The sequence below is a fragment of the Pipistrellus hanaki genome (assembly GCF_964339955.1).
Source record: "Pipistrellus hanaki genome assembly, chromosome: 20".
NCBI lineage: Eukaryota > Metazoa > Chordata > Mammalia > Chiroptera > Vespertilionidae > Pipistrellus > Pipistrellus hanaki.
In genome coordinates this window covers 3,406,125-3,423,040 of record NC_140522.1, presented here as the reverse complement: position 1 = coordinate 3,423,040, position 16,916 = coordinate 3,406,125, and the positions used below count along the sequence as shown (strand labels likewise).

Sequence of the window (16,916 nt, the reverse complement as noted above, 5' to 3'; positions counted from 1 at the left end):
GTTTCTCTCTCTCTCTCCCTCTCCCTTTCTCTCTGTAATCAATACAAATATTTATTTTTTTAAATTTATCATCAAAAAAAAAAAAGAGCGCTACCTTTCACTAAGCCCTCCTGCAGCCGGGGTGGCCCCAGCCTGGGACTCTGGCCACACTCGGCTATAATTAGGCGCCACGTCCGTCCTCACCCCGGACGTCATCCTGAGCTCCAGCATCTGCTGACAGCTCTCTTACCCGCGTATCACTGGCACGGCCAGCGCGAGAGGCGGCCCGTTCCAGCGGGTGCCTCATGGGACAGAAATAGAGGCCGGGGCTGGGCCGCGCGGCCCTCCGGGCCCGTATTATCTCCGGGCCGAGCCGTTCCTACCAAAAGTGGAAGCAGAGGACCTGCCGGGCCCGTGTCCTGAGGCGGTGCCTGGCTGTGTTCCCCCGTTGTCCACAGCAGGCAGCCTGTCTTTTAAAAAATATATATTTTATTGATTTTCTTACAGAGAGGAAGGGAGAGGGATAGAGAACTAGAAACACCGATGAGAAAGAAACATCCATCAGCTGCCTCCTGCACACCCCTCACTGGGGATGTGCCCGCAACCAAGGCACATGCCCCTGACCAGAATCGAACCTGGGACCCTTCATTCAGTCCGCAGGCCGACGCTCTACCCACTGAGCCACACCGGTTTTGGCGATGCAGCCTGTCTCACCAAACAAAATAGACCCTCACTTTTGGACGTGTTAGCATGACCTGAAATCGGGATCAGGAAGTATGATCGCTTCTTAATAATATATTTCAAGTGCTAGGCAATTATAATAGTAACACAGGAAACCAAGGCCTAAAGGAAAAAAATGGCACAGCCCTTCTGTCCAAAAATATTGTGAGTATATTTTTAAAAATTAAATACGGCAGAAGACGGATGTTGATGCGGTCTTAGGGGAGGGACGTTAGCTCTATTCTGTGACTGTACCATACGTATAACCAACAGAAGCCACTATGATCCATCTATTGCCGCCAGTGGTCGGCAAACTGCAGCTCCTGAGCCACATGCGGCTCTTTGGCCCTTTGAGTGTGGCTCTTCCACAAAACACCACGGCCTGGGCGAGTCTGTGTTGAAGAAGTGGCGTTAGAAGACGTTTAAGTTTGAAAAATGTGGCTCTCCAAAGAAATGTCAGTCGTTGTGCTGTTGACATTTGGCTCTGTGGACTCATGAGTTTGCCGACCACTGGTCTATTCCAAAAAGTGATGGGCAATGACCACAGGACCCGGACTCTCTGTCCCATTCCATAGCTATTATACAGGTCAAAGCGATCTTTGAAACAAAGACAGAAGTTTTGTTTTCTTTAACCCATAAAAAAAATGTAACCATCAAAACTGTAAGAAAAAAATTTTCTAAAGAAACTCTCGCTGCCAGGAACGAAAGTCGCTCTTTCCCATCTTGCTGATCGGTGACACGTCAGCTCGTCCAAATGACACATTAATAACCGTCTGCCCACACCCCGCCCTCGCAGTAAGTCATTCAAGACCGGGGGAAGCTTTGAGGTTTTCCTTTTCCTTTGCAGATTCAACCTCTACGTGTGACTTCCATTATCTTACTTCCAAGAAGATAGGGATGTTTGGAAGTCTTAGGAACTGAGGTGGGGAGTGAAATGTGGCTAAATTAGAGCTTTAAAATAATAATAATAATAATAATAATAATAATAATAATAATAATAACGGTATTTTAAGAGATCCGGTGAACAACAAAACGGAAGCCCTGCTTGGCTATTTAATAATGATCCAAACAGGAGACCTCTCGCTCCTTCCAGTTACCGTTTCGACGGGAGGGAAGTACCGGTGTGTCTTCCCACCACATGCTAATTCGCGTGGACTGCGGTGTGATCACGCACGGTGGCAGCCATGGCGGGTCCCATGCACACGCACTCCCATGCACACATGTGGTCAGCAAAGGTCATGCATGTAGCAACAGGGCCTAAGAAGGGAAATCCGTGTGGCTCCACCCCCCACCCCTGGCAGAGGGGGCGCACAGGGCCCTTGGCTTGGCCAGGGCAGGTCACCGTAGGCTGGCTGGGGTTAGCAGGTCTGTGCTGGCAGCCTGGCCGGGCCCGCTCGGTGCCAGCCAAGCTGTGGAGTGGGGGGGGAGGGGATTATCTTCCTGGTGAGCATCCCTGCCTGTCCCAGCCAAGGGATCAGGAAGAAACCCCAAAGAGTGGAATGTTCCACTGGGCCCCGGGCAGTGCCAGCCGGGATGGATGGCATGGGGCGGGGCGGGCTGGCTCTGCCCCTCGCCCGGGCACTGACCTCAGGGACCCATAAATAGAGTGTGAATAACCGTGGCTTTATCGTGAACGCCCAGGGTTCAGCCAGCTCCCCCTCTGAGGGGCCCGGGGCGCTGGGAAAGGGCTTTCAGGGGCTGTTTGGGGCGAGGGGACCAGGGGGCATCGCTCTGCGGCCAAGGTCACGGGCTCGAGGTCTGATCTAACGGAAATCGGACGGAAACCCTGCACCCCGTTATGCTTTGTCCTCTCCGGTCGCTCGCACAGGACACCTGGCTGCATGCCTGTCCCCGGACGTGACCCCTCTCCCCCGGGCAGCTCGGCGCCCCGAGGGGGCGATCACGGCACACGTGGGGGGACACGGACACGCGGGGGGCTGACCTTCCTCTGCTGCTTCTCCCACGCGGGGTCCAACAGCAGGTCGCGGTCCCACTCCTCCTCCTGGATCATGTACTCGTCCTCATCGTACACGTAGTTGTACTGCACGCCGGGCTCGATCTGGTTCATGGCGCCGGGGGTCGGGGGCTGCGGGCGGACTTGGACGGACTGACAGGCGGCGGCGGCGGCGGAGGCGGCGGGCGCGGGCGGCGGCGCGGCTGCTCCTGGAGGCGGCGGGCGGGCGGGCGCTGGGTCGGGGCGAAGCACCTGCTCGGTGGCCAGCGGCTCGGCACCGCTTAATACCCGCGCAGCGTCACGTGGCAGAAAGCCCCGCCCATTCCCCACCCACACGGGCCTACGCCCCGCCCACTCAGGTTTGCCTCCGCCTGTCCGCGCTCTCGCCCCGCCTACGCCACGCCCACCCGAGCCTACGCCCCGCCCAATCCCAGTTTAGCCCTATCGGTCCGCGCTCTAGCCCCGCCCACTCCCCGCCCACCCCGCCCCCTAAGCCCGCCCACTCCTGGCCCACCAGCGCCGACGCCCCGCCCAATTCGCGCCATGGCCCCGCCCACTCCCTGTTTATCCCCGCCTTTCGCGCTCTCGCCCCGCCCACCAGCACCCCTACGCCCCGCCCTTCTCCCGACCCATCCGCGCCCTGGCCCTGCCCACCCCCTGTTTGCCTCCGCCTATCCGCGCTCTCGCCACGCCCACTTCCTGCCTCCGCCCTGCCCATCCACTCCTACAACCCGCTGGCCCATCCGTGCCCACTACCCCCATCGCAGCAGGAGCTGGGCGGGTGTGCGAGGTGAAGGGACGTCTTGGCTTGGGGACCCCGCTGCCACCGCGCCCGTCTGGCTCCTGCGGCGCCTGGGGGAGCACCCTGATGAGTGGGTGTACATGGCCCAGGAGGAACCCCCACAGCCTGAATCCCTGACCAGCTCCCCCCCAACATTTTCCATGCATCGTGTGCATATTCATGTTTTCCCGTATAGTTGAGCACATTCACTAGCGAGCTATCGCACACGTCACACACACACACACATCCCTAAAAAGTAACGTCTCAAAGCTACAGAATTCTCTCCTCTCCCCCCTCCTCCAGTCCTCACCTGGGGAAATAGAGGCAAGGGACTTGGGCCCACCATATTAAAATGTCAGGGACCCAACACATAGCAGGAAGGGTCAGCCCTCACCTGCCCCGCATCCATGTAAAAGAACCGACCATGGAGGACCAGCAGCCAGCCTCCTGTTACATGCCCACCTCGCCCTGATGTGTTTGTCCATGTAAGTATTTTCATCCCCATAGTGTTGGCCAGCTCTTCCCTGCAGGAACCAAGAACAGGCCACTTGGGACAAGCAGTTTGAAAATTTTCACCACGTTTATGATGAGCCTGTTGTAACCTAAACACTGCGTTCGGCACTCAGAGGCGTGCGTCCAGATCAAATGAAAGTTGCTCACGGGTGCTACCCAACTGGGGTTCGGGGTTACCAATTTGTCGACGTGTTTCAGGCTGAAAGTGTGCCTGGATTTATCATGGTTGTTCCTTGGAATCTTTACAGCCCTTCGTTTTATTGTTTCAAGCTTTCTGCAAAAAGTCTTTGGCAAATTAGCAAATACGTCGCATGAACAGTTAATAAAGCATATGCGCTTAATAAAGCATAATAAAGCATATGGGAACTGGACAAGGGTGGGATTTTGTTCCGTTCACAGCTAGAATTGCCAGCAGTGAAAACTATGCCTATTTCATACTGGATACTCAAATCTTTGTTGAAGAAATAAGTATCCCTGGAAACAGCGACTAGCTAATGTGCTTGGGATTTAAATGTAAAGTTTATATTTTGGGTTGAAATCATACTCTCTGAACAAGTTTATCAGTAAAATCGGACTATGAAAAACTTGACCAACAATCACAAGATCTGTTCATCTTAGTCATCAAACTGAACTGACAGGTCGGTTTTTTTATTTTCTTTTTTTTCTCTCTCTCTCCCTCTCCCTTCCTCTCTGTAAAAAAGCAATAAAATATGTATTTTTTAAAAAGAATTGTAAATTGACCGTTCGACCCAGAAATTCCGTTTTTATGAATCTACCCAACAGATACAGACAGATGTCCCTGTGGAGGAGGCTGACGAAGGAAGTGATAGAACATCTCTGAACTTGTAAGTCATGATTTAGGCAGAGCGTCGGCCTTTGGACTCAAGGGTCCCGGGTTCGATTCTGATCAGGGCCATGTACCTTGGTTGCGGGCACATCCCCAGGAAGGGGTGTGCAGGAAGCAACGGATTGATGTTTCTTTCTCAACGATGTTTCTAACTTTCTCTTCCTCTCTGTAATAAATCAACAAAATATATATTTTCAAAAGCCAAGTTGCAAAGGTGACTTCTTTTGTGGAAGAAAATTACATACGTCTCTAAAATGTTTGTATTGAGAAGAAAACACGCGAACGTGTTCATAAGAGTGAACCGTGGAGGGGTGGGAAGACAGGAAACTTAACCTATTTATTTCCTGCGGTTGTGTGCCATTTGTTTGTCCCTGTCAGTACACTTTACGTTTATGATACATGAGAGCCTCTGTGACTGCAGAGGTGTTCTCACCAGGTTGAGAACAATGAATCATCAGGAAAAGAAATCTCATCTGTTAATCCAGCGTAACTTTGCTTTCAGCGTTTTGTCCGCCTACAGTTGGCTCCCCTTGAACTCGCTTGTCAGTTAGAAGGTCGATTCACACAGAACCAAAAAGCAGCGAGGGTAAGAGGGTAAAGAGATCAAATTCAACCCCATTGTTGTTACTATTGTGAAGAACTAACTTAAACCAACAGGAATCCTTGACACCTTCAACACTCATTCTCATTCTCCTCTGCCCACTGCTCTCTCTCCTATGGAGGAGCTGATGGGGGGTTCAGAGTCTCTTAAGAAAGTGACAAAGGACGGGTAGGGAGCCTGCCTATTCAACCATGTGAAGGCAATTCAACTCGTTTGTTAATAAATGTGCATTTGTAAAGGTCATACTTTCTTTAATCCTCCAGACAATTAGTGTTGACAGATGTTTGTGAATGCTTTCAGAATTTTTGTATGCGTAGTCACACATAATAAGTACTATTTTTAAAAATGTATTTATTGATTTCAGAGAGAAAGGGAGAAAGAGAGAGAGAGAGAAACATCAATGAGAGGGAATCATTGATTGGCTGCCTCCGGAATCCCTCCCCCCACTGGGGATTGAGCCCACAACCCAGACATGTGCCCTTGGCCGGAATCGAACCTGGGACCCTTCAGTCCCCAGGCTGATACTCTATCTACTGAGCCAAGACAGATAGGGGAATAAGTACTACTTTAGAAAAATTTAGAACTAAACTATCTGAAGTAGTATGCAACTTCCTTTTTTATTTTTTATAAATACATTTTATTGGTTTTTTTTTTACAGAGAGGAAGAGAGAGTTAGAAACATTGATGAGAGAGAAACATCAATCAGCTGCCTCCTGCACACCCCGCACTGGGATGTGCCCACACCAAGGTACATGCCCTTGACTGGAATCGAATCTGGGACCTTTCAATCTGCAGGCCGCCGCTCTAACCACTGAGCCAAACCTATTTCGGCAGCAACTTCCTTTTTTAATGTGACATGCCTGCAAAGGTTATTTCTTTTGTGGGAGAAAATGACATATGTCTTTCAAATGTTTGTCTTTAGAAGAAAAAAACTCCAGATTGTTCATAACAGCAAACCACAGGGAATAAGGGGTGAGAAAAGCTTCCTCCGAGGCCTGAAGGGTCTTGGGTTCATTCTCCATCAAGGCCATGTGCCTCCATTGCAGGCTTGATCCTGGGCCCTGGTCAGGGCACGTGCGGGAGGCAACCAATCAATGTCTCTCTCACACATCGAAGTTTCTCTCTCTCTCTGACTCTCCCACTCTCTGTAAAAAAATCAAAGAAAAAATATCCTCGGATGAGGATTAACAACAACAAAAAGGGGTCATCAGTAAGACTGGTGAACTTGAAGACTTATCGAGAGAAATCATTAAAATGTGTAACAGCAAGAAAAAAGAATTTAAAAAACTAACAAACAACACAAAAGTAGAATATCAATGAATGGAGGGACATCCAGCAATGGAACATGCAAGTGACTAACCCCTCAAGAAGGAGGCTGAGGGAGGGGACAGAAAAAAAAACATTTGAAGAAATAGTGGCTGAAAATTTCCTGACCTTGACAAAAGCTATAAACTTGTCGATCCAAGATAATCAGTGAGTCTGAAGCACAGCAACATGAAGAAATCTCTACCCAGTTGCTCAGAATCAATGATAAAGGGAAAACCTTCAAAGTAGCCAGGGAGCCGAAACCGGTGTGGCTCAGTGGATAGAGCGTCGGCCTGCAGACTGAGGGGTCCCAGGTTGGATTCCAGTCAAGGTCATGTACCTTGGTTGCGGGCACATCCCTGGTGGGGATGTGCAGGAGGCAGCTGATCAATGTTTCTCTTTCATTGATGTTTCTAACTCTCTCTTCCTCTCCCTTCCTCTCTGTAAAAAATCAATAATGTATATATATATATATATATATATATATATATATATATATATATATATATAAGCCAGGGGGAAAGACATGTTTTACACAGGAGGGGAGGAGGGAGGTAACAAGAAGATGAGGATTCTAGCAGACTTCGGAAGCCATATGAGCTGAAGCCAGCAGGTGACCCTCTTCACATATTAAAAGAACACTGTCAACTTAGAATTCTACACCCAGTGAAGCTATCGCACAGAATGAAGGCAGGTGCTTTTCCAGACTCATAACACCTAGAGGAGTTTTTCACCAGCAAGAAAGGGTAAAAAAAAAAAAATCCTTCAAACAGAAGGAAAATGACAGCAGGTGAGACGCAGCTATTCTAACAGGCTCCTTGCTGCTGGTATAATTTGCAATTTCCCTGGTGACATGGGACGTACAACACCTTTCATACGCTTATTTGCATCTCTCTGTTTTATTTTTCTACATGTATTCTTGTTGGTTTCAGAGAGGCAGGGAGAGGGAGAGAGAGAGAAACATCAATGATGAGAGAGAATCATTGATTAGCAGCCTCCTGCACTCCCCCGGCCCCCGCCCTCCTCTCCGCACTGGGGATCGGGCCCACAACCTGGGCATGTGCTCCAACCGTGACCTCCTGGTTCACAGGTCAACAGTCAACCACTGAGCCACACCAGCCGGGCTGCAATGATCCTTTTAGAACATCTGTATTGCTTAGAGCCATGATCGGCAAACTGCGACTCTTTGGCCCCTTGAGTGTGGCTCTTCCACAAAAATACCCCGGCCTGGGCGAGTCTATGTTGAAGAAGTGGCGTTAGAAGAAGTTTCAGTTTTAAAAATGTGGCTCTCCAAAGAAATTCCAATCATTGTGCTGTTGATACTTGGCTCTGTGGGCTGATGAGTTTGCTGACCACTGGCTTAGAGTCTAGTAACTTCTCTGAATCACCAGCATAGTTTGCAATTAGCAAATTACCAAGGATTCCTCTTTTACAAGTGAGGATGCATTCAGGCGTCTAAAGAAACCAACTCAATGTGCATCTACCAATATGAGCTACCAGGGGGCACTGCTCGGATGGACGCAGAGCTGTGAGGACTCTGAAGGGGTCCCCGATGTGGACATTCAAAGAAAGCGGGGTGTCCCAAAGGGGCTGGAAGGAGGACCACGCTCGCCATGAAGCCACCCTCGCCCTTTGCAGCCCAACACGCGTGGCGACAGGTGGAGGGACTACAAATAGCCTTGGCCTCTGAACGGAAAAAATGAGAAGCCGGGGCCAAGGCTTTCAAAGTGACTTAGTGGCAGGAATGCAAGGGGCAGACCTGAGGATACAGGGGGTGGGGGTGGCCACAGGCTCACAGAGGGCCTGGGAGTGCCTCCCGTTCTCACGCCCGCTGCTCAGTCCACCCCAAGTTCAAGGCCGGGCTGGGACCCAGCTTCACCGCACAGTCCAGCTTCTCCTCAAACGCTCCCTCAGTCCCTGTCGATACACCAAACTGAGCCCCTTCCTTTTTCCTCATCCTCGCCTGAGGATATGTTTCCATTGATTTTTAGAGAGTGGAAGGGAGAGGGAGAGAGAGAAACATCGATGTGAGGAGGACACATCCATGGGTTGTCTCCTCCACGTGCCCCAACCGGAGCTAGGGATCGAGCCTGCAACCCAGGTAAGGTCCCCTTGACCGGAATCGAACCCAGGACCTTTCAGTCTGAGGGTCAGTGCTCTAACCACTGAGCAAAACCAGCCAGGGCTAAACTGAGCCACTTTGCACTGAACGTTTCCCAGGACAGTTGGGCTGTGTGGCCCCTCTGGATTTTTATTTTTTTTACTGCCCCCCCCCCCCATCATTTAATATTTAATATATTTCTTTATTGATTTCAGAGAAGGGAGGAAAGAGAGAAACATCCATGATGAGAGAGAATTATTGACCGGATGCCTCCTGCACGCCCCCCACTGTGGATCAAGCTCACAACCCGGGCCTGTGCCCCTGGCCGGAATCGAACCTGGGACCCTTCAGTCCGCAGGCTGACGCTCTATCCACTGAGCCAAGCCGGCCAGGGCAGCCCCTGTGAACTTTGACGCTGGTGCAGAGTGAAGCCAGCTGCGTACCTGGAGGCCGAGGAGAGGGCCACGGGCGGGGGGGTGGGGGGGGGTTGAGGAGTTCTGGGCTGTCATCCAGCTCCACTCGTCCACCATTGACCATGGTTGGCATTTGGATTTCTTCATCTTTAAAATTGGGACATGAGCTGGCCTTGCTGGGAAGGTGACTGTGAGTAATTAACTGAGGAAACAGGCCATTTGCTGCCCCATAAATCGCTCTGGGGATGAGTAGAGAGGTAAACACGAGCCCCAGGCCTCTCTGCTTCGCCCTACCCTTCACTCCATCATCACCCTAGGAGAAGCTGAGGCCACGTGACCCCAAGATGGCTTCCATCCCGAAATCCGTCCATTAGTCATTGCCACCCATGAGCCTGAGACAGACCCTCCAGAGGGCTTGTTACAATGCAGGCAGGGCCCCAGACTGGGGATGGAGCCCGCCACCCAGGCATGTGCCCTGACCGGGAATCGAACCAGGACCTCCTGGTTCATAGGTCAATGCTCAACCACTGAGCCACGCCGGCTGGCCAGGCTGGATGTCTGCATTTCAAAGATGAATGCCTCCGTGGGGAAAGCAGTATGACTGCATAACCATCCATACATTTGAGGGCAGAGAGCTTCCCCCTTGGAATCACAGCATTCAAGGCCCCTCTGCCCAGCCTCTCTCTCAGACGGAGCTGCTCCATGGCCTTGGTTCTAAGAAAGGGAAACTTGCCAAAACCGGTGTGGCTCAGTGGAGAGAGCATCGGCCTGCGAACTGGAAGGTCCCAGGTTCGATTCCGGTCAAGGGCATGTACCTGGGTTGTGGGCACATCCCCAATGGGAGGTGAGCAAGAGTCAGCGGATCGATGATTCTCTCTCATCGATGTTTCTAACTCTCTATCCCTCTCCTTTCCTCGCTGTAAAAAAAAAATAAAATAATAATAATAATAATAATAATAAAATAAAATAAATAAAAAAGGGAAACTTTAGGGGCCCAACCTGAAGGTGTGGCCGAGCGAGACCAGCCACACGGGCGAGCTGGCTGGAGCAGATCAAGGCCAGGGAGACAAAATGAAGACATCCACGTCTTTTTTTAGGACGGGATTTCCTACCCTGGCACACCTCTCGCTTTCCTCTCCGTCACAGCTAATAAAAGTGCCCGGGCTTTATATAGTCCTACCAGTGACCCTGTGCACGGATTCGTGCACGCTAAAAGGAAATTAATTAGAAGGTGGCTGGAGGATGGGACTGGGCGAGAGGCGGCCGGACACACCCCGGAACCAACCTCCCACTGTCCGCCCCCCTCCCCCCCCCGGCCAGCTGCACCTGGGGTGGCCCCATGGCTCAGAGGGGTCCCTCTGGCAGGTGGGGTCCCTCAGCCCAGCCTGCAGGGCCTCGGGGAGAATGTTGATCCATCCCCCCCGCCATCTGTGTGCCAACCAGCTCCTGCCCTGTCTCCCTCAGCTGAGCCAAGAGGAGAGGAGCAATATTTTGCCTACAGCTTTTCAGGCGGTGATTATCTCATCCGAACACGATGCCGGACTGGAAACGAAAATTGTAATTCTGCATTTCCATGTGAAAGAGCCTCTAATGACTGGGTTGTTCTGTTTTCAGAAACAAGCATCAGAAATCTGGCTGTCACACTGAAGAAGGGAAGGAAAAGAAGACAGATAAAATACAGCACGGCCCGGCTGGTGTGGCTGAGTGGTTGAGCATCAACCAATGAACCAGGAGGTCAGGGTTCAATTCCGGGTCAGGGCACAGTGTGGGGCGTGATGGAGGCAGCGATCAATGATTCTCTCTCATCGTTGATGTTTCTCTCTCTCTCTCTCTCTCTCTCTCTTCCTTCCTCTCTGAAATCAATAAAAATATATATTTAAAAATATAAAAATAAAAAATTACAGCATGAAGGACTCTTTCCCACCGGCATCACCATCTACAGTCATTTTGTTATCAGATCAGAAAATGCATTCTCCCTACTGGGATGCATCCGAGAGTGGGGACAATATCCTATGAGTTGAGCTCTCCTTACATACATGGTCTATATGTAACACATTACATGTTGGGGATATAAAGTGGCAAAACTATGTAATTTCTTCCCAAAGCTTAAATTTTAGGTGGGGAGAGAAGACATTTACAAAAAAGAAACACACCACTAGGCAGCTAAATCAGGTGTATTGACACTAAGGAGGTAATTTTTTCTTTTAATAAATTTTTATTGATTTCAGTCAGAGAGGAAGGGAGAGAGAAAGAGAGAGAGAGAAAACATCAATGATGAAAGAGAAACACTGATCAGCTGTGTCCTGCATGCCCCACACTGGGACCCTGAATCCTGGGCATTTGCCCAGACCGGGAATCGAACCGTGACCTCCTGGTTCATAAGTGGATGCTTAACCACTGAGCCATTCTGGCTACTGAGCTTTGCCTTTTATTCATCCAACTAAATGGCCAATGCGGGTGTTAGTCTCAGAACTAAGAAATGGGCTACATGCAGTTCTTCCTGGCTTCCCAACCAGAACACGCCGGCTTCTTGCAAATCGTAGGCTCCCCGTGGGTTTCCTTTTACACGTTAGCATTTCAAGGGTCCAGTGGATCGTGACGCAAGGGCATCTCTGCTTCCCCACTTCCCGGAGTCTCTGCCGGAGGCAGCCTCCCTCCCCAGCTCTCCCACAGAAGGGCTGAGTGGCAGGCTAGGCCTGAGACCCACTTCATCACCATCAAGCCAGAATCACATGAAATGTTGAAGGGTGTTCTTTAAGAAGAGGAAGGAGGCTGAAACCGGTTTGGCTCAGTGGACAGAGCATCGGCCTGCAGACTGAGAGGTCCCAGGTTCGATTCCGGTCAGGGGCATGTACCTTGGTTGCAGGCACATCCCCAGTGGGGGATGTGCAGGAGGCAGCTAATGGATGTTTCTCTCTCATCGATGTTTCTCTCTATCCCTCTCCCTTCCTCTCTGTAAAAAATCAATAAAATGTATTTTTTTAAAAAGAGGAAGGAGAAAAAGATTTAAAAAAATATGAACAATAAAATGCCAATAAATACAATACATATAACAATTGAATCTAAAAATCAAAATAAAGACCTTATATACATACGAGAGGCCCAGTGCATGAATTCGTGCACGGATGGGGTCCCTTGGCCTGGCCGGCCATCAGGGCCATCTTGCCCAGGCCCGATCGGGACCCTTCTGGGCCGGCAGGAGGCACCCACTTGCACCATCAGCTCCAGGCAGCGTGGCCATGTGTCTGCACACATCCCCGATTATGGAAGGCATGGTGATGACATCCAAAGTCACCCTCTAAAGACGCTCCGTCAACTGTTGTCAGCGGTTAATTATATTCACCTCGTTCCCGTGCCCCCATCCAGCCTCTCTAGCGGCTCCCTCGGGCACGTGGGAAAGTTCCCAGGGCGACCCAGGGAGGGGCCAGGACTCAGGACTCCTCCCCCCCAGCCTCTTCCTTAGGAGCTGCCCAGCTCCATTCTCAAGAGCGGGCAGCATCGTGGGCACAAAATGCAGGCAAGGCTGGACAGCTCTCCCCCGGCCCCCAGTTTTCCCAGGAGACCTCGGGGTTCCCAAGGGGGGCGCAGAGTCACCCCGAAGGAAGGTCTCAAACTCTGCCTGCTGGTCCCTTCCCCCAACGCCCGCCCTGGAGACAGAGTTCTCCCGGCCCCACCCCGGTTGCACAATTTGTTAGGAGAGCTTTATTTTTATTTATTTTAAAATATATTTTATTGATTTTTTTTTTTTCCAGAGAGGAAGGGAGAGAGAAACATCAATGAGAGAGAAACATCCATCAGCTGCCCCACCGGGGATGTGCTCGCAACCGAGGTACATGCCCTTGACAGGAATCGAACCCGGGACCCTTCCGTCCGCAGTCCAACGCTCTATCCACTGAGCCACACCGGTTAGGGCAGGAAAGAGCTCTATTCCATTTGAATTTAGCAGGCGAGGCTATGGAGCACCCTGTCTCCGTTCCTGAGAAACAGCTGTTGGCTATTCTAACCCTGCAGAGGCCTGGCAGCCGCAGCTGCTCTGCCAGACACCCCTGCCTGAGCCCACAGCTGCCCGGCCTGGCGTTCAGGTTAGGAGGGGCACACGACATGGGCCTCTGTGGTACCCAACAGGGACAGTCGGGACCTATTTCTGATGGTCCCGGGGGGCGGGGGGGGGGGGGCGGACTATTGAAAGGAAATTCCGTGAAGTCCAAGCAGCTCTTTAAAAGTATTTGGTTCCGCCCGGCTCGTGTGGCTCAGTGGTTGGACCTAGGAACCAGGAGACCACAGTTCTATTCCGGTCAGGGCACATGCCAGGGTTCCAGGCTCCATCCCCAGTGTGGGGGGCCGTGCAGGAGGCAACTGATGCATGATTCTCTCTCATCGTGGATGTTTCTATCTCTCTCTCCCCCTCTCCCTTTCTCTCTGACATTTCTTGAGTCCGTAAAACCATCCTCCCTCTAGAAGCTGGCATCACACTCATGCTGGGGACACACAGAACCATTTTCTTTCTTTTTTTTTTTTTTTACCTCTTAAAACAGCAGACAAGATCTCAAGAATACAGCTGTAGGGTCGTTGCTTTAAATGATATAAAATGTATCTGTCTATAAAGAGAATATAAAATTGTGACTTTATGGTAAGCAATAACTTGCTTGCAATTTTTCATGTAATTTTTTACTTTTTTAAATATATTTTATTGATATTTTACAGAGAGGAAGAGAGAGGGATAGAAAGTTAGAAACATCGATGAGAGAGAATCATTGATCAGCTGCCTCCTGCACACCCCCCACCGGGGATGTGCCCGCAACCAAGGTACATGCCCTTGACCAAAATCGAACCCGGGACCTTTCAGTCTGCAGACCGACACTCTATCCACTGAGCCACACCGGTTTCAGCTTCATGTAATTTTTAAATTAGTGTGTTGGGGTTCCGAATATCATGGTGGCCTACAATAGGCTTCTTGGTATGTCAGATTATTTATAACTTTAAATTTATGGGTATTTTACTCTGGAAAAAAAAGTATTTGGTTCCACTGCTTGCTATTCTCATCCCTGGTTCCCTCTGTGCATTTTCCTCGGTACATTTCATGCGTCTGGGACTGGACAGCAACGAAAGGAAAGCCGTGGTGCCAGGGAGATGCTCCGGGCAGGCATACCAGGTGGGCTGCGGGCTGGGCCATCGGTGGAGTTCCTGCTACTCAGAGCGAGACCCCTCATTCTACTGTCATTTCCTCCGAGGGAGGGGGGGACTATGACGTGGCTCCCAGCTCCCCGGGCACTGTGGCCAGACTGGTCCCCCAGCCCTCAGGACCTGCCTGGCTCACACGTTCTTTTTGGAACACCTGCTGCAGGCAAGGCCCTCTCTCTCATCAGACCCCCTCCTCTGAGTCACATGCACGGGATGTGACCCTCCGTGCTGGAGAGGGGGCGCTGGTCAGTGGGGAAAGGGTCACTAAATCGCCATGGTGACACTGTAGACAAGCCAGGCCGCGTGACCCACAGCTAAAATGAGCCTCCGGGTGCCTGTGGGATGGGGAGTGACAATAAGAGGTGCCTGAGCAGGAGGTATGGTAACCTCATATGACACCCATAGCCCGTACTATGTACGCTGAGTGGACCGGGGCCTGAGCCCTCAGACAACGGAGTAAAGAGAGCCCATGTACCCAGAAAGCTTTCCTTTCTTCTTCATTCTTTTAAAAAAATATTTTTTTTATTGATTTTTTTTTTTTTTTACAGAGAGGAAGGGAGAGAAATAGAGAGTTAGAAATATTAAGGAGAGAGAAACATCCATCAGCTGCCTCTTGCACACCCGCTAAGCGGGATGTGCCCACAACCAAGGTACATGCCCTTGACCGGAATCAAACCTGAGACTCTTCAGTCTGCAGGTCAGTGCTCTATCCACTGAGCCAAACTGGCATCAGCTCATTCTTTTTAAAAAAAAAAAATAAAAAATACATTTTTTTAATTGATTTCAGAGAGGAAGGGAGAGGGAGAGCTGAGAACATCAATGATGAGAAAGAATCATTGATCTGCCGCCTCCTGCACGCCCCACATTAAAGATCGAACCCGGAACCTGGGCATGTGCCCTAATGGGGAATTAATCTGTGATGCTTAACCGCTGGCTTATGCCAGCTGAGCTCTTATATGTTATTTTTAAAGTCTAGCCTTGAGTTCCTTTCCGATGTCTCCCTTCATATATTCATGATTGATACAACTTACTAGTGACTCATATCATCAATAAATTAATATAACCAATAGTTACATGGGCATTCCCCAAATCTGAAAATCCTAACCCTGCCCTTTACATTTTTTTAATCGCTAAAATTAAACTTAAAAAATAAATACGTGGCAAAGCTAATATTGCTGTAGATACTTAAGGCAAACGAAATGTTCATGTATTTGATTTGCTTTGATGGAGAGCAGGGTAGCAGTGCATTGTGAATTCCAAAATGCAGCTAAAAATAACAACTCTGGTTGAGCAAGACCGCCGGAGATGGTCTTAGAACAGATGAAGAAACCTGATAGCAAATTCCTCTGCCGTTTGCAAATAGCCCTGCGCGCTGGGCTGGAAAGTCTGGGTCTTCTGCTCCAGAGTGGAATAACAGCTAAATTAATTCGATCCCGTCTGTGGATTAGTGGTTAGGGGCGTGGGCAGAACGGGTCCTATGAGTATAGTAACTCTGAATATTTCAAGATTATGGTGATACTATATAAAGAATAAAATCTTGGTGAGTAGTATATGGCTTCTCGAGAGGCTCAGAAATGTATGTGCCTTCGTGAAAGCAGTAAAGCATACTTTCTTAAGAAATATGGGCTATGGCCTTAGCCGGTGTGGCTCAGTGGATAGAGCGTCGGCCTGCGGACTGAAGGGTCCCAGGTTCTAATCCGGCCAAGGGCACATGCCCGGGTTGTGGGCTCGATGACCAATAGGGGGCATGCAGGAGGCAGCCGGTCAATGATTCTCTCTCATCACTGACGTTTCTATCTCTCTATCCCTCTCTCTTCCTCTCTGAAATCAATATATATATATGTGTGTATATATATATATATATACACACATATATATATATTTTAAAAAGAAATATGGGCTATGATTGGGTCTGCAGGAGGCTGTGCATTTAGGGAAAGGTCTCTCAAGGAGGTGCTTGTAGTAGAAAATGCACCCAAATGGGATTGGGGGACCTGGAGCTCTGGTCCTATCTTTAATTTTTTTTAAAAAACATTTTTTTATGTCACAGAGGAAGGAAGAGGAAGAGATAGAAACATCGGTGATGATAAAGAATCATGGATCGGCTGCCTCCTGCACGCCTCCCACTGAGGATGGAGCCTGCAATTTTGGCAAGTGGCCTGACCGGGAATCAACCGAGAGCTCCTGGTTCATAGGTGGACGCTCAACCACTGAGCCACACCGGCCGGGCTAATAGGGTATATTTAAAAGAAAAGAAAGCTCAGTAGTGGCCTCCCACGAGCCAGGAAGCTGGACCAGGAGGTGGCACAGATACCTGCAATGAATGGCTCTGCTCCTGCATTAGTTTTGACTGTATTAGTTTTGCGTGCTACTGGGCGGTCCGTTCATCCAGGGTAAGGAATCTTTTTTTAAAAAAATATATATTTTATTTATTTTTTTACATAGAGGAATCGAACCTGGGACCCTTCAATCCGCAGGCCGATGCTCTATCCACTGAACAAACACGTTTCCGCGATCGGAG

The 16,916-nt window shown here is 50.0% G+C and overlaps 1 protein-coding gene across 1 annotated transcript in view; it reads right to left on the bottom strand.

Annotated features, from left to right (window-relative positions):
- ACTN2 (actinin alpha 2) overlaps positions 1 to 2,915 on the bottom strand; it is a 40,700-nt gene extending 37,785 nt beyond the window's left edge. Inside the window, exon 1 of the mRNA XM_084868688.1 lies at positions 2,642 to 2,915. Within this exon, the coding sequence (XP_084724814.1) occupies positions 2,642 to 2,767 (126 nt within the window). The 5' untranslated portion in view covers positions 2,768 to 2,915. The remainder of the gene's footprint in view (positions 1 to 2,641) is intronic.
- Positions 2,916 to 16,916: the final 14,001 nt, after the last annotated feature.